Genomic DNA, 23,882 nt, shown 5'->3' with positions numbered 1-23,882 from the left:
GCCACAAACGGTTAACAAAAGACACACGGACAGGCCCAGGAGACGCAGACAGCAAACGCCCCCCAGCCTGGCAGGAGAGCTCTCCATTTATTAATTGGCACATACAGCCCTCACGGGCGGGCAGCGCCACCGCATGGCAACACACCAGAGAGACGGGCAAAGCGCACCGTTCACAAACACCACAATATATAGCAGGACACTGCCCCACTCCCAGCATCCACCACACACCCCACAGCCACCGGCACGAGGACACACAAGGAGAGGGCGAGGGATGACCCTTCCCATGGCCCATCCACCCTGCCCCAGTTCTTCTGGAGAAAGTATAAAACCACAGTTAGAAACTAAACTGGGGGGAGAGACATATTAAACACCCCACCCTAGGAGGAACAATCAGGAAACCAAGTCAGACTGAAGCGAGCAGCATAGAAGGGCCCGAGTGGCTTATTAATTCCCAAGGGAATTTTGCTTTTTCTAGGAGGTGGGTCTGTGTGAGGATCTTACTAGTGAGGAGGGGGGAATACGGGACTTGGGTGGGGCTTAGGGCAGGGAGCTGAGATACTCACAGCAGAGAATCTCAAAGGTGGGGAGTATATCTGTGCAATTCATGTTTTTCAGTTTGCTGGTGGTTCCAAAATAAAAAAATAATTTAGAAGTTGAAAAATCCTGGCAAATCCAAAAGAAAAAAAAATTTGTTTCAAGTTTAGAGCATTTTTAACGTATTTTTTAAAAAAGAAAATCAAAGGTGATTTTGAAGCAAAAAAAAATTTTTTATGCAAAGTTTCCCCTTTTTTAGTGTCCCCCCCCTCCTCCTTTGGACTGAAACAAGCCAGCAAAGTCGACATGAAATGTTTCAATTTCTGTATGTTTCACTGACAAAGGTTTTGGTTGAAAATCCCCCCCCTCCCCGGTTCTGGTTTGGGGGCAGGATGACAACCCTTCCCCCCATCATTAGAAAATGTTTGAGAAATACAGAAAGGAGTGGATCTTGGGACACATGCACCCACTGGGGACAAATGGGGGGGTGCTTAGGACAGAATGATCTCAGCCCCTCACTAAGAGAAGGGTTGCTGGGGGGCAATGAAGGGGGTTTCCAGGGTAGTTTGGGAAGGATCAGCCCCTCAGGCACCCAGGTAAAGGGCCACTGTGAAGTGAACCCTCCGGGGCAGCGTGAACAGGCCTTGTGAAGTCTCTGGGTTTCCCTTCCTCCGTCAAACCCTATCTGCAGCCAATCACAACACCGATCCCTTCCCATTCCCGCCTCACCTGCCCCCACCCAGCCACATCACCTGCCCCTTTCTCCTCTGCATCCGCCCTACAGGGACTTCACAAGGGCTGGAGGGGAAATCCCAGAGCTAGAAAAGCCCAAGGAGCCAAAGACCTAAGCAACAAGACAGGAGAGGGCCAGGATACCAGCGGGGAGCCCCCTCGCCCACCCGTTCCCCGTCTCACAAGAGGGAGGCATAGCCAGGGGCCCCACCACTGCAGCTACAGAGGGGCAAAGAGACCACTAGGTGGCAGCACCACAGATGCTGAGCAGAGTTATGGAGATGGACACCCTAGGAGATTTTATTGGGTTCCCATTTCCCCAACATGGGGGCTAACCCTAGGGCCGGTGCATGGCCAAGGCCCCCCCGTCACTGCTGGCGAGAGGCGACTATGGGTCTGGGCTCACTAGGAATCAAACACCACTCAGGGGAACAGCACAGAGTCACGCTAACGGGGAACGTGTGTTTGTGCCCTTTTCCCACCATCCCGCGGGGCCAGTGCGGCAGCCATTTTGAAATGGGGCTGTGCCTGACTTGGCGCCTCTGTTTCAAGACAGCCACCTGGCTTGCCTCGCCCCCTCCCCAGTGAATGTCGAGTGCCAGCAGACCTGGCCTCCGGGTCTAACTTGAGTACCGTTTCCTTTAAACGTCCTAGCGGCAATTATGTCGTCAAGCGTGACGGGAGATATATATATACATATATACAACAAATCCCCAAAACATGAGGTATATAAATTCAGATCAGTATCCAGGGGGCACTCCCCCATACAAACAGTTCAAAGAACGCAAGGGGGCCCAGGGAAATCGGACCTCCCCTCCCCTCCAAACATTACTCAACTCATCCCCAGTTCTGACCAGACACAGCCATCTCTGGGGCATGGTTCCTTCCCCAGTACAAAGGGATCAGCACACGCAGTTTTGGAGGACCCTAGAGCAAACGCCACTTACAGAGACAGGCAGAACCAGACTTGGTTCCGAGCCAGTACACAATGGATCAGAGAACTAGGGATTTCACTTCCCTTCTCTCCCCTTCCTTCCTCCCACTGGACTAAGTTGAGCCAGCTGGACTAGTTCTGACCCAGGTTGGAATGGATTAGGGAGAGTGGGCGGGAAAGAAGAATGGGCCTGGTTCTGATCCATCCATCACAGATTCCCATCCCCTGCTCTAGTACCATTCAGATACCGGCTGGAACGAACCGTTAAGGAACTAGTTCTGCTTCAGCCCACTTCGGAGCAGCGCAAGGAGACTTGTACCCACCAAGCTCCGGTCCAGACCCAGTCTGGAACATACCAAGGAGATGGGATTTCCATCTCACTTCCCCCAGGCTCAGATGCGAGTGGGCAGCAGGCCTGGTTCTGACCCGATTTGGGGATGGGACCGGGAAGGCAGGCCTGGCAGGGTGAGACAGGGTACCAGACTTGTGAACAGCACATTTCCAACTCACACTGAGCTCACAACATGAAAGCAGCAGTGACATGACAACACGCAACCAGCCTCCTAACCGGGCAAGACAACGGGGGCTGGTTTGAATCCTTGGCATTCCCACAGGCCTTTGCAGCAGCTGCCATGCGGTACCGGAGCTGCCTTATGGGACAGGAGCATTTCCCACTGGGCAATGCCCAAAGAGGCAGTTCATTTTCACAGGGTTTAGCGGTTCAATCCCCCTCCCCCTTCCCAGGCAAGTGCAACAAGATTAACGTAACCTTGGGTGAGGGGCGGCGCCCATGTTGGGAGCCTGGCCCCACAGATATCCCCATTGGTGAGGCTCCACAGGCCTCCTCCTCCGCCCCAACTGCAAGCCACACATCTCAATGGTGCGACTGGTGCCCTCAGAGCCTCACGGCAGTGGAAGAAGGAGGTGGGGGGGGGGGGCGGGGTGCAAGCACCAGAGCAGGGAGGAGGAAGTGAGTGTGGGGCACAGCCACGTGGCAAAGCACCATTCCCTCCACAAAGGAATGCCCCCCTCCCCTCCCCCGGTTCTCAGTCCTTCTCCAGGGCCGTGCTCTCCTCCGTGATACCCTGCACCGCCAGCTCGGCCAGCACATTGTCCAGGTAGTTGGCATCAGGGTAGCCGTGACCCGTGAGGTTAGAGCCGAACTCTGTCTTGTGGTGGATCTCGTTCCAGATCACAGTGTCCGACTCGCCTGTGGTGCTGGAAGTACCAATGGCAAAGATCAGGCGCCGGTCCCAGGCCACCAGCAGCAGCTTCAGCACCTGGAGGAGTGCAGGAGGGAAGGGGTTAACAGGCAAGCAACTGAGAGCCCACCCCAAGACAGGCCAAAGTCTGCAGACAGACTCTCCAGAGCTCAAGTGGCCCTTCCTCCCAGTGTGGTGTTAACTCTGAAACCTAACAATGATAGGTGAAATGATAACGCTGTTAACTATTTCATAGCTGATCAACCAGATGACATACTTATCCCTACCACCACCAACCTGGCTCCTCAACCCCAGTCTCCACCTGCCTCCCACGACAGCTATCGCAGGGCAGTTTTCTCCATACAAAATGCTGCCACACGTTATGACCCGCAAACTTAGAGTTTATTGAATTCTGATACGAAAATAAAATCTCCATGGTTTGATTTTGGGTTTGTTTGTTTGTTTTTTTAAGGGTCTGGAGCTGACGCTGCATCTGGTCTCTTGCGCACAGAGCGCTGCTGAATTTAGGTTTAGTTGGCTGTAGAGTATACGGGGGCTTTGGCTGGAATGAACCTATAGCCTCTGAAAAGGCCTGGATCGTCCTTAGAGACGTCACCGAAATGGTGGGCTCCTGGCATCTTTGGTCCTCTGCAGGAAACCAAGTGAAAGGAGCTGGTGCATCCTATGGCTAAAGCTTGTCCCCTAAGAATAGGTTGCGTCAGGGACACACACACCAGGCTACGATCCCGTATGAATTCCCATCATCAGCATCCTCTCAAAGACACCTGGGCTAGTCCAGCAATCCTGTATCTTCTACAGATTTCCCTCCCTCAACTGCTCCTCCAGGGAGGAGGTGACAGCCTCTTTCTTCAGCTCCAGAGGACAATAACCCCACGCTGCAGCGGTGATCTGTCCCATCTCCAGGTCTGGAGATCACTTTCCATCCGGCACATTAGGGGTGTGTGCTATGCCTGCTTACTGTATATTTCCCTTCCCCAGACCAGCTGCCCCCTCTGGTAAAGCTCACCCCACCCCACACTGCCCTAATGACCTGGGTTTGGGAGGCAGAGACTGGCCAGGGTGCCCCTTACCTTTCGGCCTTTCTCGCTGTCCGGGAGGTAACAGTGTCGAGGGAAGCCGCGGGCTGTGAAGCTTTTCCCGGGGTTCGGGTGCTCTGGGCCCTGTGCAGAGGGAGAATGAGAGAGAAAGATAGCATCCTTTGAGACCTTGAGGAGGTGCTTGAACTCTGGTTAATCTTGAGTCATCGCGGCGCCCCCCTGCTGCAGAGCTATGCAACTGCAGCGTCCTCCAGTGACCCCATCACCCACTGCTGGATCTGCTACAAGCCCCCGCTGGGAGAGGAGGGGGGTGCAGAGTGAGGGAACCGAAGCCCTGCAGAGAGACATTACTCCGAGCTCCCCACACAGCCTTCCTGGTGGCAGTACTTCCAAATAAACAGCTGCTGGCTGGCACGATCGTCCCCTCCTGGAACCAGGTCGCAACCGCAGATAGCCCTTGGGGTATGGAGCAATTGCAGAGATCTCTCCACGGCTGCACCACATGGGTCAATACAGCAACTGCTGCTCTCAGAAGAAATGCCCTCCACACCCACATGCTGTAATCCAGGGATCTCCTGGTGCCAACTGGCAGAGGGCACAGGGGGTGCATAGAGTTTTATAGGAATCCCCGGGTCAGATATATGCATAATAATTCACTAAAGGATGGCACATGAGGTGTCATGGGCAGTAGCCCACTGGTCGTCAAAATCCCTGTGAAAGGTATGTATAGATAATATTTAAGGAGTTATGCATCTATACTGAAAATTCTGTTCTTAAGGTATGTGAGTTAAGGCAGGCAAACAGGGGATGACCTGCCTCAGACCAATACCTTCCAGGCTGAGTTTACCTCCCTGTCTTGCCATTGTCTATTTTCTGCTACTGATCTATCCGCATACATAGCCAGAATGCTAATCTAGTGAGGACATTTACAGGATGAAATAAAACAGCAGGAGGGGGATCCTGTTTACAAGTACAGATGATGGATTGTTGGGGTATATCTCGGGGGGGGGAGGGGGGGGAGAGGGGGGCGGGGGCAGAGATACCCCCTGCATTCTTTACTGAGGACACAAGCTGATAGCCTGTCTTGCCTCATGGAAAAAGGACCACAGCCAGGCCTGGCTGAAAAACACTGGCAGGGCTTTGGGGTGAGCTTTAGTTAGGGAAGTCTAGGTTTTAGAACACACGTTATGATTTTACTTTATATGTCATCATCTTTCGTTTCCAAAATTTCTACTTGCCATCATTCGAATCTCTGTGCCTTCTTAAATAAACTGTGGTTTGTTTTCACTATACACTTAGATAAGTTCCGTGTGTTTCACGGAGCTGTGATTGCTATTACAAAAAAAGCAAATGCAATTTTAGATTGCGTTAAAAGAGGTATAGCATGCAAGTCACGGGAGGTGATAGTACCACTCTCCTTGGTGCTGGTTAGATCTTTGTGGGAGGACTGTGTCCAGTTTTGGTCACCACTATATAGACAGGATGTAGAGAAACTGGAAAGCAACCAGAAGCAAGTGACAAAGCTGATCAAAGGGATAGAATACAAGACATATGAACAACAGCTGAAGGAACTGGGGATGTTTAGTTTGGAGAAAAGGAGATGAAGGGGGGACATGATAATCTTCAAATACTTGAAAGGCTGCCATAAAAAAGAGATGGAGAAAAGTTGCTCTCAAAGGGTGAGATTAGCAGGTTTAGATTAAATCTCAGGAAAAACTTTGTAATGGTGAGAACAGCAGGACCATGGAACAGACCTGCTGCCTAGGGAAGTCATGGAAGCTCCTTCACTGAGGTTTTCAAACAGAGGCAGGATAGCCATCTGTCTTAGGCGGTTTAGATGCAACAAATCCTGCATCTTGGCAGGGGGTTGGACTAGATGACCCTGGTTGACCCTTCTAAACCTGTGGTTCTATGATTGGAGGTGAAACTGGTAAGCTGGAGCGTACCGCTTCTCTGGGAGCAGCGAACCTGTGAATTTTGTGAGGGTGTCAAGTGGAGCACGGGCTGGACACTCCAAGGAGATGCTCAGAGGGCTCAAGGGTTGGAGTGTGCCTATTGCTACCCCACTGAGTGATGGGGGACCGACAAGGCCTAGAGGGGATTGTGTGTGTCGCCTATGAAGGCAGGGAGCTGACCCCCTGCAGGCACAGACAAAGCTTCCTCATGTTAAGGTGGTAGTGAGGTGCCTCCCAACCCCAGGTAACTTTGGAAAGTGTCACACACGCCCGTCCCTCCTGCAGAGCTGGGGTCTCACCTGGACCCCTGGAGGGATATTGTAGATGATGCGAATGGTTTTACAGTCAGGGTGCCCAGGCAGCGAGTGGGGGATGAGGTGATATTCCATCTTCCCAGGGGGCTGAGTCCCAGTCTTCACCCCATATATGGTTTTGCAGGTTGGGCACTGCAAGCTCCCGTCCTGAGAGCACCGAAGGAAGAAAGGAGAGAAAGAAATAATTAAATCAGGAGAACTTTTCCAGCCTCCCACTTTCACTGTTGTCCCCAAGCTCCCCTCTCCCCAATATTGAACCACACGGACTGCTGCGCACCTTGACGGGGAAATAATATGAATGATCAAAAAGAGTTTTTCCCATAAAATTATTTAGAATGAAACGTTCTTTGTTTCTTTCAAAATTGTTCACCCCATTTCTTCAGGTTTTTTGACTAAACAATTTCTTCCTCCCTTCTTCCATTTAAAATTAAAACCAAAAAGTTTCGTTGTAAGTTTCACGTTTCTTCCTCACACCTTCCCCTCAACTTTTTTCAGTGAGGGCAAACCCCAAAAACGAAAATCAAAATGAAGCAAAAAAATGTTTTGATTCCCTAAAAAAATTTCAAACAAAACAAAAATGTGTGTTTGGTTTGAAAAGCTGCTCTTCATTAGAAAAACTTCAACCTTCCCTAGAATATATTGAATGCATCTTCTTCCAAAGAAGAATGCACTGATCAACGCTCATCTGCGTGAATTGTTTTAAAAAAAAAAAAAAAAAAAAAAAAAAGACAGAGACCTCTCCCAGTGCCCACCTTTCTGCAATGTGAGACCCCCAATTTCAATTGCAGAGGGGGAATTGAATCTTTGTCTATTCAGGGGAGTGCCCAAATCACTGGGAAAAAGCTTTAAAGGAGGTAGCACCAACGTCTCCTTCTCTGTCCTTTTTTGTGACTCTACATCTTTAAAAATGCCCAGAAACAAAATATTTCGGGTTGCTGAAACATTTCATTCAACCCAAAACGAGCTTTTTTGATGCAGCAAAATTTTTCAGAATTTTCAAATTCAGCTTGACCCAAACCATTATTATTATTTTTTTGTTTTTCAAAACTGTCAGCAGCAAACCAAAAAAATCCATTATTCAGCTCTCTTCACAATACCTTCTATGGTACAGATGGGGAAACTGAGTTGTAGTTCAGCTGTCTTGTGCTCCCATTCTCTTCTATGGACTGGGCTGCTCAGCCAGACTTCATCTCCCATGATGCATCATGGCTATCCACCAGCCTTGATGCAACCACCTCCTCTCACCAAGAGATGAGACCATGATGCACCAGGGGAGATGTAATCCAACCAGGGAGCTTGGCCAATAGAGGAGAATGGTGTCAGAATTCACTCACAAACTAACTCCCACAAGGCACCACAGTTTGCTTTCCAAATGGAAATATTTTGATTGTAGCCAAGTTATTCTAGTTTTAAATTTTTTTTGCTGAAAACTCAAAATTCTCCGGGGGGTAGGGGACATTTTCCAACCATGTCTGCAAATCAGCAACAGTCTCATGACTCCCTGTCTGTATCTCTAACTACTGTCTCACTTCCAGCACATGAAGGGCAGCAAACCAGATCATCTTTGCAGCACAGGGATGAGTCTTAATGAAACAGGATAAAACCACAGGAAAGCTGTGGAAAATTCACTGAAAACTTTAAGGGAAGAGACCTTCTGGACAGGGAGGGCCAGATGTGAGACAGACCCACGCTGAGAATGGTTTCAACTCGACTCACTGATGATCATGGAGACAGCCAAGCGTTCGGGAAGGGTCAATCAGTGCTCACTGCAAAGCCGCTAAGCAACACCCTCCTGTCCCACAGAGCCAATGGGAGGCATCAGGGGAAATAACAGAGCGAATGCTGGGCTCTTACAGCCTATCAGGAGGGAAGATTCAGCCCCAGGCAAGTGAAGTGATTATTGGCTCAGCATCCAACCCCAGGGAACGTTCTATGCTAGGACCCAGTCCTCGCTTGAACCCCGCATGGCAGCTGAGCTAAGCCCCCCACCGCCTCTCCCAGAGCCCACCACGCACCTTGTTGCCATTGTTGTACATGGCGACCAGGCAGTGGAGGTGGTAGATGTGGCCGCATTTGGACAGCTTCCCCACTAGGTCAGGCTTGACGGCTGGCTGGGGTCCCTTGTAGCCAGACGGGGTGGAGAGGCGCTCCATGCAGATGGTGCAGTCCTTTTCGGGGGCGGGGGAGGCAGCGAGAGGAGAAGATCAAGTCAGACGGATGGACGGACCAGGTCCAAACCCAGCCCAAGCTGGCAGTGACTGAGCATGCAGGCCAAAGTGAATGGGAGGGTGGCGGGGTGTCTCATCCCAGGTCCCACCAGACAGGAAGAGCTGCCACCCCCCGTGATAGGTTCAGTGTGGAGGTTCAGCTAACCAGGAATCACAGCCCCATCCCTAGGGTAGGGTGAGTGCTCTGGGGAAGGACAGGCACCTGTGAGCTCCAGTGGCGTAACCTAGCCTTGTTTGCCAGCACCCTTCAGGACAAGACACGCTGACAGCCAGAAGCAAGCAGGGACGAAACACCCTGAGTGCAACTCTGCCACGTGCACACACCCGCTCAGACAGCACACACACAGCATGCAAGGCCCCACACCACATACTCGGCGAGAGCAACCTCATGCAACTCATCTCCCTCCCCAAAACGGGGCGTTTGCACGGCAAGATAACCAAGGCAGGACAGCCCTCGCGGGCTGTCCAATCCTGGGGCAGAGGGGGCTCTGATCTCGCTGTAGCTAGTGGAGGTCACCCCGGGTGGGAGGCGGGTATGCATTGACTTTGACCAGCTACAGCGAGGTCCAATCTACCTGTGCCTTGTCTTCTCCAGGATTGTACAGCTAGAGAGCTAATGCACTGCAAAAATACAGAGATCTGGGCAGTGAAGACCTAGCTCAAGACAGGGGCAGACAGACAGACAGACCGACCTAGCCCAAGAAACCAATAGACGGGAGCTGGGCACACCGGGCCACCCCACCCTCATGCCTTTTGCTCTCACCTCATCTGGAGGATGACGCACCTTCTGCAAGTATTTCTTCAGTACCTCCTCCGGGGTTTTACCTGGGTCGGGGAGGAAAAGAACCAGCACGTGGCAGCAAGAAAGTCACTGCCCCCATTGCCCTGAACGTGTCTGGGGAGACATGAGGCACTCCAGAAAAGGAGGGCCGAGGGGAAGGGATGGATGGGCGGGAGGGTGGGAACAGAGCCTGTAGGGGAGGAGAAGTTATGCAGCGAGGTCAGGGTGAATGGCACCAAAGGGAAGGGGCTCCCCCTAGAGGGGAGATTGGCAGGACATGGGGATAGGAAGGGGCTCCCCCTTAGGGGTGTGCAGGGGGGAGGGGGTGACACCTCACGCCCCGAGACTCTGGGTAAGGGCTCGCACTCACCTTTCTTGGCCTGCTTTTTGGTGGTCTTGCGGCAGGTGTTGGCAACGCCCGGGATGGATTTGATCTCGCTCTTGCTGACAGGTGGGGGGTGCAGCACCAGTTTGGGGGGGCGGGTGAGGCAGACAGGCAGCCCCGCTGCACTCATGAGGATCCCTGTGATTCCTGGTGGAGGGAGATGGGGAAAGGCCCTGAGAAAACCCAGGCACCCCCCCGCACAAACCCTTCTAGCCAGCAGCCGGAAGCCGCCCCCCACCTGTAACAGACATACATCCCCCCCATGAATCCCCCTTGCCCAAGCACTGCTTCCCTCAATAAAACCCAGAGATGCTCCCTAGCCCTGCACCCTCATAGAGCAGACACCCCAGCCCCACTCGCCCCAAACCACAGACTACGAGTCCCCCTCCCACCCTCCATCCCCCATCTAGAACAGGGATCCCCCTCCTATCTGGCAAACAAAGGGGCCCGAATCTGCCCCCATTCCTCTGGGGTACAGGCTTGCCCAGAAACCCCCCTCCTGCCACAGCTTCCCCCCATCCTCTTCTACACAGGTGCCACCCAAAGCCCACTCCCCACACCAGCCCCAGAGGTGTGGGTCTGTCCCCCTTCCCTCTGGGATCTCTATTGCTCAGTCATGCTAGGCCAGCCCGACAGGTCGGCTCCCTCACCTGCCAGCGCGGGGTTAACGGGGCTCGAGCCGTTGAGGTTTTTCACAGGGATGGTGGGGACCCTGAGGGGAAGGATGGGGGGAGGTCAGAATTCACAGTGGGGCCAGTCCCTGCCCCACTGATTGACCCAATGCATGGACCCATAGGTTCCCAGAGGCTCCCCGGTCTCAGGCCACTGTTCCCTTCCCTAGGAGTCCTGGCTAGAGAGTGGAGGGCTAGCAAGGGGCACAAAGGAGCTCCCCTAACAGAGAGAGGGAGCAGGAACATCAATAGGCAGGGGTGAATCCCCCAGAAAGCAGGGGATACGGTTCGGGGCTGGAGGGCTGAGCGCCCTGGGGACCACCGGCCACAACTGCCCCACACAAGGGGCTCAGCCAACGAGGAAGCGAATGTGGCAGGGCACCAAGTTGATGAGAGATCCCCCCTCCCCACTGGAGAAGGGGGCTGGGGTGGGAGCTGCCACAACAAGGGCGTGTGGCACATTCCCCGTCCCAGGATGCCTTGCACCCAGCTGGTGCCCGTCCTCTCTTCATGCCACTCCTCCTCGTGGGTGATGGGACAGGCACTACTCACACAACCCAACCGGACCAGCAGGTTTTGCATCCGGCTGCAGGCCAAGCAGGAAAACCTGGTCTAGGAGAGGCCGGCATGGGAACCCGGGAGCCTGGGTGTGCAGCCAAGCCAGGTGGGAGCACAGGGCTGGAGGGGTGAGTTTGTGTGTGCACTTGTGCGTGGGGGGAGACACTTGTCCTATGATCTGAAAATAAGGGCACCAGAGACAACGACAGGCTAAGGAGAACGTGGGCAGATGCTACAGCAGAGATCTAGCCCTTACGAGGCCTTACCCCAAAGATTTCCTTGTCCTGACGACAACTGCACTGACCCTCTGGAGTATTTCGAACCTCCAGACCTGGCCCTGAAAAAATCACCTCAGCCCAACGATCCACCCACACATGCTCTTCAGACCCGTATATGCCAGCCTGATAACAGCAGAAAGCTCCAGTTACATCCAGATGGAGCACAGCACTGTTTTCCGGCGCTAGCTATTCTGCAGCCAGGCAAGGAGTACAAATTGTGCTTCTGCCATGGCAATCAAGGCAATTCCAATTCATCCAAGAACTCATTTCTAGGTCTGGTAGATTGCAGTCGATCAAATCTGGAACTACAACCAAGCCCTGGGGGTGGTAGCGCTGATCTGGCCCAGCTCACGGCGCTGGGACTGAATATCGCAAGACATTGGGTCGGCGCAAAGCCTAATGACCACGTCCGCCTGAGATGGAATTAGAGAAAGGAAAAGGTGCTGCTGCAAGACTCGGGAAATATACCATGGAGTGGGGGCTCTGGGCACAAGCCAAAACTCAAGGGGCAGAGGCCCCACTATACACCCCACTCTGGTGTCCAGTGTTTGTTGCCAACCATGCTGAGCCCAAGAAATTGCAGACACATGCGCCATTGCAGACTGCTCACTGGGCATGCGCCCCTCATTGCCAGTGGGGTCGGCTGAACCCGCAATGGGTGTCCATCTCTCTCTCTCTCTCATCCCATTATCCCCTTCCCCCAACCCCGCTACTTGCTAGTGTCTCAGTTAGGCTTTCTTTGCTCATGTTCTCCATCAAGGCATATTCCTCTGAAGGGCAAAGCAGGTTTGGGGGGCAAGGGGAAGAAGTGAGCAAGAATGGGGAATCTAGGGGGCGACGATGGCAAAACGATACCTCACATGTTGCACTGGGGGATGCCCGCGTCCCATTCGGCAGCCTTGGAAGGGACAAATGCCCGCGAGGCTGTAGAATGAGAGCTCCCCGGTGAGCCAAAAGGGTCTGGCAGTGCAACGTCAGGAGCACTGGTATGCCTGACTCAATCAGAACATGCCATTTCCTGGCTGGACTGCTGGCACGGCTTAGGGCAGGGGATGCTGAGGGATCTATTTCATTCCCGGGGGTGGCACCACAGCAACAGAGGAGGGCAAGCCAGAGCCGGGCACCTTCTAGCCGGACAACAGTTGCCATAGCGACAGACTGAGGCCTAGCCAGAGACGAAGAATCCTCTAATCTAGAGACGTGCCCCCCCACCCCTTTTTTCTTGGTCTTTAGAAACCCTGCCTGGGTCTCCAAACTATTCACAGCCTCTTTTGTTCCCATGGCCATTTCCTCCTGCTCTCTTCCATGGGAAAGTTTCCCGGAGGGGTCACGGGCACGGGCGAACGGCGACAGAAGGCCGATGGCAAAACCAGACAAAAGGGGAGAGCCACGCTAATTAAATGGCCAAGAAAGGGATTTCTGGGGATGGGGCGAGATGTTTTCTCATCTGGCAGCCGTATGAAAAGCTTTCTATAGGCCTTTTGATAGCGCCCACCCATCCCCCCCGTGGGGCTGAGTGAAAGAATGTCTCACAACCTCATTAAGATTCAAAAGGGGACTGAGGGCCTCCCCCATTTTACGGTTAAGGAGGTCTCTGGTATGTGTCGATGGGGAAAGAGAGGGGCCATGGCGGGAAGAGGGGGACAGATAGGGGCCGCAATGGGGGCTACAGTCACAGGGGCTTTATTTCTTCACTCTACTTTCCACCACACCCAGAGGATTGTGCCAATGTAGATTCGAAGGCGAGGGATCCCTGTTGCCCCAACAGATAGCCACCAGAAAGATTCTGGGCCTGATCCTCAACAACTGTAAATCAGAAGATGAAGTCAATGGAGCAATGGCCCATTGACTTCAGCTGGGGATCGGGCCCACTGATTTACACCAGCTGGGATAGGGACCTTGGTGTTTCCTCCACCAGCTGTAGCTAAAATACAGGCACTATGGAATCCCCAGGCCAGTGATTAACAAAACTCCCAAGTCTTTCTGGCTGGAACGCCGTGCCGTGACTGGCTGATGTGACCTAGACCAGTCCTTGGGTGTAAATGCATCCTGCACACTTGGGTGGGGATTCACTCATGGAGGGAACTGCCATTCTAGATCAGATCCCAGATCCATCTAGCCCAGTCTCCTGTCTCCGACAGTGGTTGGCACCAGATGTGGCAGAAGGAGCCAGCCGCAGACATGGGATAATTTCCCCCTACATTAGGTCTCATCCTGCTCTCTACTAGAGACTGGCTGAAGTCCTGCAGCAGGAGATGCAATACCCTGCTACAATGTTTGTTAGCATTGACTGTTATAACTCTGGATATTCTTGTTAACCACAGAAATATCTAGTCCTTTTTTGAACCTTGCTAGGTCTTTGGCCTCAACAACATCCTGTGACAGTGAGTTCCACTGGCCAATAATAAAATGTGTGAAAGAATATTTCCTTTAATCAATTTTGAATTTCTCCCCTTTCCATTTCACTGACTCTCCCATGTTCTTAGGTTATAAGACAAGGAGAACAGCAGCTCCTGATCTCCCTTCTCTAGACCACTCAGTATTTTACAGATTTCCATCATGTCCCCTCTAATCCATTTCCTCTGTAAGGTAATATTTGTGGTCTTTTTCAATCTTTTCCAGACCCTGGCCATTCTCACCACCCTCCTCTGAACCCCTCTAATTCTACATCCTTCTGGTGACAGGGTGACATGTGCTGCCAACGACAGCCAGGCAAGGCCACTCCACTGATTGATGTATTAGCCCTACAATATTCTCTGTGTTATTCTCCATCCCATTCCTTATGCATCCTAATGCCTGGTTTGCTTTTCTGACCATAGCTGCACACTGAGCAGAGGTCTCCACTGAGCTATCTACAATGGCAACCTATTCCTGAGCCAATGCAGTTAATGTATAATGCACAAGTGGTTTAAATTCTCCCCTCCGATGTGCATTACACTGCATTTATTGATAAATGAAGTTCAGTGTCATCAGGTTGCCCATCCCTCTGGCTTGTTTGGGTATCTTTGAAGTTTCTCGGAGTCCTCACTGGTCCTAACTCATCTAAACATCTTTGTGTCTCCTGCACATCCATCCTCCTTTCCAGATCACTAATAAATATAACAAACACATTGGGGGCTCATAGGAAAACTATATCCCCTGTTCACCTTCTGCCATGATGAGAACTGGCCACTTGACCCTACTTTTTGCTTTCTGACTCCTATCCAGATTTTAATCCACACCACTACTTTGCCTCCCATCCCATGACAGCTTGGCCGTGATAGCAGGGACTATCAAAGGCCTTTAAAGCCAAAGAGCAGCAACACCAAAATGAAAGTACAGACACAGCGTGAGATCAAAGCAATGGCATGGTCCCAGAGGGGCAGCCATGAGGGACAGACCCATGCTACCGGGGGCAGCACCTATGGACAGAGCTGAGGGTGAAGGGCACCAGAAGCAAACAGCGGGACCCCCGACATAGGGTCTGGTTTCAACAGATGTTAATTAAACACAGCTGAAAGGTCCAGCTGGGCAGCTCTGGAAGCCTGTTCCCAGAGTGGGTGCTGAACAGGTTACTCCAGGGCAAGCTTCCCCCTGGCACGGTCCTGCCAAAAGCCACCAAGGACTCCATAGCCCCCTTCACTGATCCTTGGATAAGAGGGAGGACGATTAGCGCCAGCTAGCGGAGGGCTGGCATTTTGTGACCTGGGCACCCTGCTCCCCTCCCCCCCCAGATTCATTAAGAACCCCAGTGGGAACCTCGCTCGCTCACTCACTCACCCGGAGGCAATCAGCACGCGGGACTGGGCGATGGCCAGGCGCTGCAGGTGGGTGCGGTTGAGGGTGTTGAGGCTGGGGCGCGTGGCTTTACCGTTGGCGGCAGGTGGGCTGGTGGCCGAGCTCAGGGCTGGTGTGCTGGCCGCCTGCCTCCGGCTCACCTGGGAGGCCAGGGTCTTCGGCGAGCTGCGTGTGGTGGCCGTGCCATCCGGGGGCTTCAGCCCAGTTGCTAGGATGGGGGGCTTGGGGCCGCCAGACAGGGAGGTGGCTTTACGCTGCTGCTGCTGGGGGGCCATGGCACTAGTCCCACTGTTGGACCCGGCCGCAACCGCTGCCTTGACGCTCATGACCAGAAGGCACTGGGGGCAAGTGCAGGGCGGGGCTGGGGGCGAGCTGGGAACGCCAGGGCTGGCCGGCCATGACTGGGACTTGGGCAGGGTGCCGGTGACCAGGGGGTAGACCAGGTCGAGGCGGCGGCGAATGCGGCGCTTGCGCTGGGTCTGCCGGTTGATCTGGCCCATGGTGCTGAAGTCGATGATGTAGCAGAAGCCGATGGAGGTGAGGTCGATCCAGGGGTGCTGCTTCTCGTAAGCATGCTGGATGGTGATGCCCACCTCCATGTCATAGGGCGTCCACGAGCCACTGTCATTCTCCCACTCCCACACCACGCCCTTGCCCGGTGCCGAGGAGGGGTCATAGTAGCTGCGCCGCACCGGGCGGATGGTGCCTGGAGGGCAGAGAGGAATACAGAGATAAGAGTCTTTGGGAGCCAGACTAGGGACAATCTCCTTACCCCACTCCCCGAGAGCATCCATGGGATGGGATGGGGGCTATGAGCCGGGGGATGCAAGACACAACCAGGTCACCCCAAAAGCAAGATGCCAGAGCCTTAGATTGTAACTGAAACCAATGGGAGTTAGGCACTTTCAGGGATCTGGACTTTATGTCTTTGAAGCAAAGAATGTTCCTTGCACTACAAAGAAAGTGGCATCAGCTTACGGGGAAGGGCTGATTTTATACCTGTTCATTTGTCAGCACAACTGCGCGTGTGGACTCTCTTCCATCAGGCCTTGTCTACACTAGATTCATAGCTTCCAAAGTCAGAAGGGAACACTGAGATCATCTTGTCTGGCTGCCTGTGTAACACTTCCCCGAAATAATTCCTAGAGCAGGGCTTTTATAAAAACAGCCAACCTTGATTTAAAAATTACCAGCGATGGAGAATCCACCACGAGCCTTGCTAAATTTTTTGGTGGTTAATCACCCTCTCTGTTAGAAAGGAAAGGGTGTGCTGGTATAGCTACCCTGGCAAACTCTCTTAGTGGAGACACTGCTTATACCAACAAGAATTCCTCTGCTGGTATAGATTATATCTGTTCCCAGAACAAAATAAGCAACACCAGCAAAAAGACATTTTTATCACTCACTCACACACACACTCTCACACACTCACGGCAACAAATATTTTAAGTGTAGACCAGGCCTTAGCCCAGCTAGTAGCAGCTTGTCCCTCATCAATAGATTTACAAAAGTTGCACTCCTTTGATAAACCGATTTTAAGTTAGACCAATGTAACGTGAGAGTGTAGCAAGATGAGTGCCCAATTGATCTGCGGCCTTTATGGGCTAGAAATAATGATTTTTTTTTTTTTTTTTAAACTCTGTAAAAAAGTCAGAAAATTTACAGCCATGGTTCCACAAAGAGCCTTAACTCTGACTCCACCTCCCTACGGAATCTGCTACTGCTGCGGAGGTTGCAGACACAAGGCGCATTGCAATCAACAGGGTACAGAAAGGGCAGCCTAAGCTTCTCATCCCCTGGGTTTTGCTTTTCCTCCTAAGCATAACCATCTCCGAAGGCAGTTTGCAGCCATGACATTCACTGAATCAAACTGAATTCAGTTTGACACTGTCTGTAACACTCAGTCCCAGTCCATGTAAACGAACCGCAGAGGACTGCATTCAAAGGTGGCTACGTTTTGTAGCCGAGCCAAGCCACAGGTATCCAAGGCAACATTATTTCTGGGCTGTAGGTGGAGGGATAAGAGCAGAGATGCATCTCCATGTCAACAGGTGGCTGAATGGAAGGAGAGGCTATGTGTGAGTTGCAGCTCCATGAAAAGGAGGGAATGGGGTGTAGAAGTGTATCTACATTACAGCAGTTGATAGTATTCCCAGCACGAATCAGAACCCAAAACTCATGAGACTCCAGTCTTGGGGGAGTCCCAGTGGGCTCCAGTACTTTGTGTGGGCACCCCAGAACTGGGCTGAGCCCCTCTAACTCATTTCACCTCTGGCATGGTGCAAGGGGGTTCTTTTATTTTTGGTAATTCAAGGTTTGCAGTGCATATTGAGAATGTGGCTGAAGCGTGGGTGTGCAAGGGAGTTGGGGGATGGGGAGAGGACAGGCACTGGTAAAAGTGCAGAGTCCAGTTTGTTTGTGGAACCTCATCTATGAGCTTCCTGCATCTCAGATTTTTTGTTGTTAAAATTACTACAAAATTTGTCTTCCCATTTTAAGTAACCAATCTCCCTGTGTAGCCTTCGAACACTTGTGTGTTTGGGAATTTCCTTAGTTTTTAAAGGAAGCATTTTATGACACTGATGCAAAAACTTGTCACAAGGCAACACACTTGAGAAAGCAGCGCTACAACTACAGATCCTGCAAAGCCAAACCACATTAGTCAATGGAACACAAGACAACACCATTCAGATCCAGCACTCCATGGATGCTGTCTGGACCCTCTCTGACCCAGTGCTGCTCAGTTAGTTAATGTATTGCACGAACTCCAATGTTTTCGTGTTTTAAAACCGTGCTGGGCTTATTCTGACAGCATGAGATCTCAGGGAGAGACATGTCCGTGGCACAAAACTGCTCCATTGTGTTTCCCCTCTTGCCCCCAGCCCTGCTGCCATTAAGGTCAGCAGCACCATTTCCCCTGACTTCGATATTGCAGGATCAAACTTCTTATGAAAAAACTTACCTTTAGCCCTACATGCTACACCTCATCCAGTCACTACCGCACCAAACACATGTGGAGCTGCCAGACTCGGCTCTTTGTGAGATAAGGTGCTCCCAAAAATACAAATTTCCACAGACTTTAAAACAACATAGCACTAATCAGTACTAATGACAGATGCCCATTAGAAATCCCGGCGAGGAAGGACAGTCCGGTGGTTAGGGTGCTAGCCTGGGATTTAGGACACCCAAAGTCAATTCTCTGTTCTGGCACCGATTTTCTGCATGTTCTTCAGCAAGTCCCTTAGTTTCTCTGGGCATCAGTTCCGCATCAGTAAAGCGGAGACACACACACACGGGTGTGTGCGGATAAATATTAGAGATGGTGTGGCACCCAGATACTGCAGTGGTGGAAGTAGAATAGAAAACACTGAATTTTGCAGCTCAGCATGTGAACAAAGGAGAAACCTAGACTGTTTAGTCTGACAACTGGAGTTTAACTTTAATTACACACAGTGCTTCATAACACGCACGTAAGCATGTTGTAAAACACAAGGAATCTCAGGGCTGCTCTACACACCTGTTGGGTACCGCTGTAATTATTTTGGTGAGATTCTAGCTAAATGTTTAAATCAGTACCGCACCTAGCACGGTTTATACCGGGATAGTTTTATGTCTCTTCCCAAATGGGCACAGCTATCACAGCATAAGCACCGCTCTATAGTTATAGGGCTACAATTTTGGGATACAGCACCCCAATTTGTCAGCTGCAGCACTTTATTAAATCTCCATGGGAGGTCACAATAGGGTTTTTAATTGTGCACATTAACAAGGCGGGGGAGGGGGGCTGAATCACTCCCACCTGATTTTTCAAACTTTGGCTGAGGAATTCTGTCAAGATCAATTACTCTTGAGTTTTTGGTAAAATAATTTTTAAGTTCCCCCCCTCCCAACAAGAAAGGCCACACAATGAGATGTGTGGGGGACAAAGAGGGATTTGCTGAGGGATTTCTGTGTGGGGAGGGGCGGGGAGAGAAATCAGGCTCTGAACCAGAAAGCAAGTTACACCCCCCAGCTCCATAATTTATTATAATCCCAGATGAGAAGGAGAAGGAGCCAGTGCTGGCATTTCAGCATCTGGCAGGTCCAGTGCTGTGCAGCAATCCTGTGGGAAAGTCCCCCCTTCCTCCCCTCATAGCCAGAGACCTGCAGCCGGCCTCCCATTCAAGAAGGGAAGAAAAGAGACAATAGCTATTCAAGGCCCTGCCGGGGTCGCGACCTCCCCACATCAGAGCCCCTTAATGACCCAAAATAACAACATTCAGAGCAAGCCAGCCAAAAGCAGAACAATTGCCCGTGGGTGGAGGGGGGGAGGGCCTGGCCGCCCCACTCCCCTCCCTCCATCAGAGCCCCCCTTTCACCATTACTTCCTCTCAGCTGGAACCTGGGGAATGAGGGGTCACACACTGGGAGCCCCATGTATGTAGGGGGAGCCCCACACTGGAGATCAACTCCCCATCCCACCAAAGCTCGGCTGGCTGCAGATCTCAGGCCTGTACAGAAATGGAGAGCCCCTCTTCTATCACCAGGGGAGTGGGGGGGTGGGATGGGTTTAAAACCATCTCTGTGCCAGGAACACCGTTCCCACAAGGAGCAGTTCACCTGCAGGGCTCTGGAACCCTGCCCAGCAACATGGAAAAATGAAACAGGATCCCGGACGGGCACAACCGCCATGAGACCACAGCTCCCAGCCACGGACACCAGTGGCTTCTGGAGGGGGTGTCATGTCAAGAACAAAACCAGCACCCCATCCAGAAGGGCCCACCGCCTGGGTCACCACCCAGGTGCCAGACCACGATCCCCTGGTAATGTCCAGGGTTGGGGGCATGGAGACCGTCTGCCTCAGCATCATGCCCAGCCACGCAGGTCTGGGCCAAGACCACTGACAACTCCAGCGCTGCCCCCACAGCCAGCTTATCCCCTTGGATCTACGGGGCTGCACAGGGCACCAAGCCGAGAGTATCAGAGAGAATAGCCAAGGAGCTGGCCATTGCGGCCTAATGGTAGCCCTAGCTGGGGCCGCCTGCCCTCCCCATGCCAACAGCCAAATTCTGCACTGCCCTCTCCATGGGGCAAAGCTTCAGCCAAGAGGCAGCACATCCCCACTTCATAACAGAGCGGAGAGGGGCTGACACCAAACCGGGATCCCCTCTGCTTGCAGGGGTTGCCCCATCCCAGTGGGGGTCTTTTCCAGCTCTGACTCCCCTCCCCCACCCACGCCTGCAGCGCTCCCTCGCTGCCACCTCTTCCCCTGCCAGTCCTCCAGCCCCTTCCCTTATCACCTTGGCTCCACCACCCCCTCCCAGGTGCACCGGCTACCCACAGCCCCCGTGCCAGGCTTGCACTGCTCCACACCCGGCACGCTGGGGGAGCTGCCCCAACTGGATTCTCTTCCCCCCACCTCTGGGGATACATTGAGGGATTCCCCAGGTGGCTGTGAGATCACAGGCGCCCAGGGATTCCCAGGCAAGGCGCTCACTAGGTGGCTTTCCTGGGTAGGTTCCTGTTCCTCAGAAATACCCAGAGATCCCATCCCAACAGGAGCTGCCTCAGGCGCAGCTCGGCTGGGAACACCGGCCTCACGGGCTCGGGAAACCCCCCCCCCCCCCAGCTCAGCTGGTGCCCCTCAGTCCCGACCCACACCCCCCTCCTACCCCAGCCCTGGGCGTCCCCCGCTCCCCCCACTCACAGCTCTGCCGGTGCCCCTCAATCATGACAATATAGTGTGATATAGACCAGGGCCGGCACTACAGGGCAGAGAAAAGAAAGAGCGATCTGAGACCGGGACGGGCTGATCCGGACAGGAAATAGGGGACCGGCTCCCCCCCTCCTATAAGGCAGTGCATAGTGCAGGGCGATCCGGGTCAGGCCGGGCCGGTCCCGTCCCGCCGCCCGTGCGGGGCGATCCGGGTCGGGTCGGGTCAGGCCGGCCGGTCCCGTCCCCCACTCACCGGTGTCCTGGCGGAACTGGTGCATAGAGTGCAGGTCCAGCAGGTAGGGCGCCAGCCGAGGGTCCGCCTGGCCCAGCACCACGCTGCCCACCCGCGGCCCGGCCCGGATCACCGCCTCGATGTGGTGGCTGACGGCCGGGCTGTAGGGTCTCCAGCGGCCGTGCTCGTTCAGCCATTCCCAGACCACCACGGCCGAAGCCAGCAGCATGGCTCCGCCGGCCAGGCTCAGCGCCGCATCGGCCCGCGACCTTTGCAACAAATCAAAGGGAGAGGAGGGGGGCGATTCTCCTGGCTGCTTTTGAGGTGGAGGGGGAACGCAGCTCGCCCTCACTCCCCCCTCCCTGCAACGTGCCCCGTCGGAGCCCTCTTGCAGCGCCCAGCCATTGCACTCCTCCGCCAAGCCCTGCTGCCGCCCGGCCACGGGGCGCTGCTCTGCAGTGGGGCGCCCGGGACGGGCGGGGATTCGTTGGCTCTGGGTTTCTTGGAGGGTGGGTGGTGCTCAGTTACACCAGTTGCAGCTCCTCCGCCTCCTGCTGCTGCGGCTGCTTCTCTCAGCAACAAGCCCTTCTTGGAATTTCATGCTCTAGTTTTTCTTCTCCCCCTTCTCCCCCCTTTGCACGGGATGAGCAGCGGCTCCACCTCCCTGTTGCTCTCCAGTCCTGCCTCTTTGCTCTAAAGGAATCCGGGTGGCCGGGCTTTCCCGGGCGCAGGCAGAGAAATGCAAGCCGTCACCCAGCGCGATGTCCCCTTTCTAAAGCCGGGAAGCGATGCCCCATTGCACGGCCCGGTCGCCTGCTTCCCGCCTGTCTATTGCACCGTCCCCCTAAGCAACTTCCATGCGCTGCCTGGGTTTTACAGCCGGGGCCCGGGAGCTTGAACCGCAGCGCGAGCTGCCAGGAACGCGGCGTCTCCAGCGCCCTCACGCTACCCCTCCCCTCTCACCACATTACCTCATGCCCGGCCCCGCCCAGCGTCACTCAGGGCGCCACCTGCTGGCCACGTAGCTGAAACTGCAGCTGCAGGGTTGGGCTGAACCATCTTGCCCCAAAACAGGGGGATGTCACCTGCAGGTTAAACCATTTATCAGCATTTTGATGTAAGAAGGTGGGGGCGGGGGATTCAGGTCCTAGGTGGGCCTGAGGGTGGCTGTGAGTCCCACCCCTCCCACACACACAGCTGGGCCAGTGCTCCCCCCACTCCCAACCCGCAGCCTCCTACTATCCCAGCCCTGTGCCCCTCAGCTCTGTTGGTGCCCCTTAATCCCAGCCTGCAGCCCCCCCACTAGCCCAGCCCTGCTGGTGCCCTTTGATCCTGACTCACAACCCCCTGCTCTTCCTGCCCTGGTCTTCCCCACACAGCTCTGTAGTTGAATGCCTAACTCCTAATTTCCTAAACTCAGATCTGTGGCTTTTAAAGCCCGACATGATCCCTTTCAAATCTCCCTGGTTTGCGCTCTCAGGGCTTGTGTTGGCTGCCTCCCAGCCAGCCCTCCCCTTCCCAAACATCCTCAGAATTTGTCAACACAATCTGCTTGGTGTTTACAGACAGAGCACTGTGCACAGCCAGCACCCATTTGAACAGCTGCAAACCCTGATTAATAGGCAACTCATAGCCAGGTGTCTGGGTCTTTATGACCCAAGCATGCCAGTGGTGCAAATCCTTGCGAAGGAACAGGATCCCCACAGCCTTTTTACTGAGAAGTGACTTGAGCATCAAGGTCATGTGTTAGTGAGTCATTCTGTTGGAGCTGCTTCATAGAAACTTGGGCATAGGCCCAAGAGGAACAGTGACCCTTGCGTAGTGATTCCCTGAAGGTTCAACCCCACCTGCAAAGATCACTCATTTCTTTCCCCACTGCCTTTACACATGGTAACAACCACAGAGCCAGCATCTCTTGTCTATAGCATGCAGTGGAGTGACACCATAAATAGTTCCCTACAGAGATTGAACCTGTGACTCTTGGCAGCTATAAAGCAGTGGCTTTGACTGCCTGAGCTAAAGGGTGGGCTCTGGCAGCCCCGAAGCTTTGGCATTCATAAATCTCTAAGTGTGATGCAGCCACTAGAGGAAGACAAGGTGCCGCTAGCCTGGGTTGTGCATACAGTACACCGCCCACCAGGTCTGTGAACTGCAATAGCTTTTCCTGACTCGTAGAGAACGGCACCCACAGCCTGACTGCCCTGAAACCTTGATGCCCCTTTCACACGCAGAGTTCCAGAGGGGTAGGTAGCTGTGTTAGTCTGTTTTTAGCAAAACAGCGAGAGTTCTGTGGCACCTTAAAGACTAACATTTATTTGGGCATCAGCTTTCGTGGGCAGAAACCCACTTTGTCGGATGCACAGAGTGTTTCTCGCAGCTGTTGCTGAGCATCTGAGTTAAACGGGTAAAAATCACACCCCCTCAGGAGGTCGAGAAGCCTTGGTCAAGAAGATGCCTCCCTTCACCAGGATGCAGGCAGTTTCCTGGGGATGCTAGGGTTATAGCATGGCTAGAAAATTTTTCTGTAACTGTCTGAGCCCTTTCCTAA

General features: G+C 53.4%; 1 protein-coding gene across 3 annotated transcripts; it reads right to left on the bottom strand.

Moving 5' to 3' along the window:
- Window positions 1-41: 41 nt before the first annotated feature.
- DTX4 (deltex E3 ubiquitin ligase 4) lies at window positions 42-22,419 on the bottom strand. 3 transcript variants are annotated; one of them, XM_067550629.1, is made up of 9 exons: window positions 22,306-22,419; window positions 15,390-16,113; window positions 10,774-10,835; window positions 10,109-10,270; window positions 9,721-9,782; window positions 8,745-8,897; window positions 6,715-6,876; window positions 4,494-4,583; window positions 42-3,480 (listed from the first exon to the last, which is right to left on the bottom strand). In XM_067550629.1, exons 2-9 carry the CDS (start codon window positions 16,004-16,006, stop codon window positions 3,247-3,249), a joined length of 1,542 nt encoding a protein of 513 aa, XP_067406730.1. In that variant the 5' UTR covers window positions 16,007-16,113; window positions 22,306-22,419; the 3' UTR covers window positions 42-3,246. The 3 variants fall into 3 exon arrangements, with proteins under 3 accessions (XP_067406730.1, XP_067406728.1, XP_067406729.1); XM_067550627.1 differs by lacking the exon at window positions 22,306-22,419 and adding an exon at window positions 21,356-22,268; XM_067550628.1 differs by lacking the exon at window positions 22,306-22,419 and adding an exon at window positions 16,407-16,516.
- Window positions 22,420-23,882: the final 1,463 nt, after the last annotated feature.

Source organism: Emydura macquarii, unplaced genomic scaffold (assembly GCF_026122565.2).
Source record: "Emydura macquarii macquarii isolate MOO-44397 ecotype Brisbane River unplaced genomic scaffold, CSIRO-AGI_Emac_v2 contig_1305, whole genome shotgun sequence".
Taxonomy (NCBI): Eukaryota; Metazoa; Chordata; order Testudines; family Chelidae; genus Emydura; species Emydura macquarii.
This window is presented reverse-complemented; position numbering and strand designations above follow the sequence as displayed.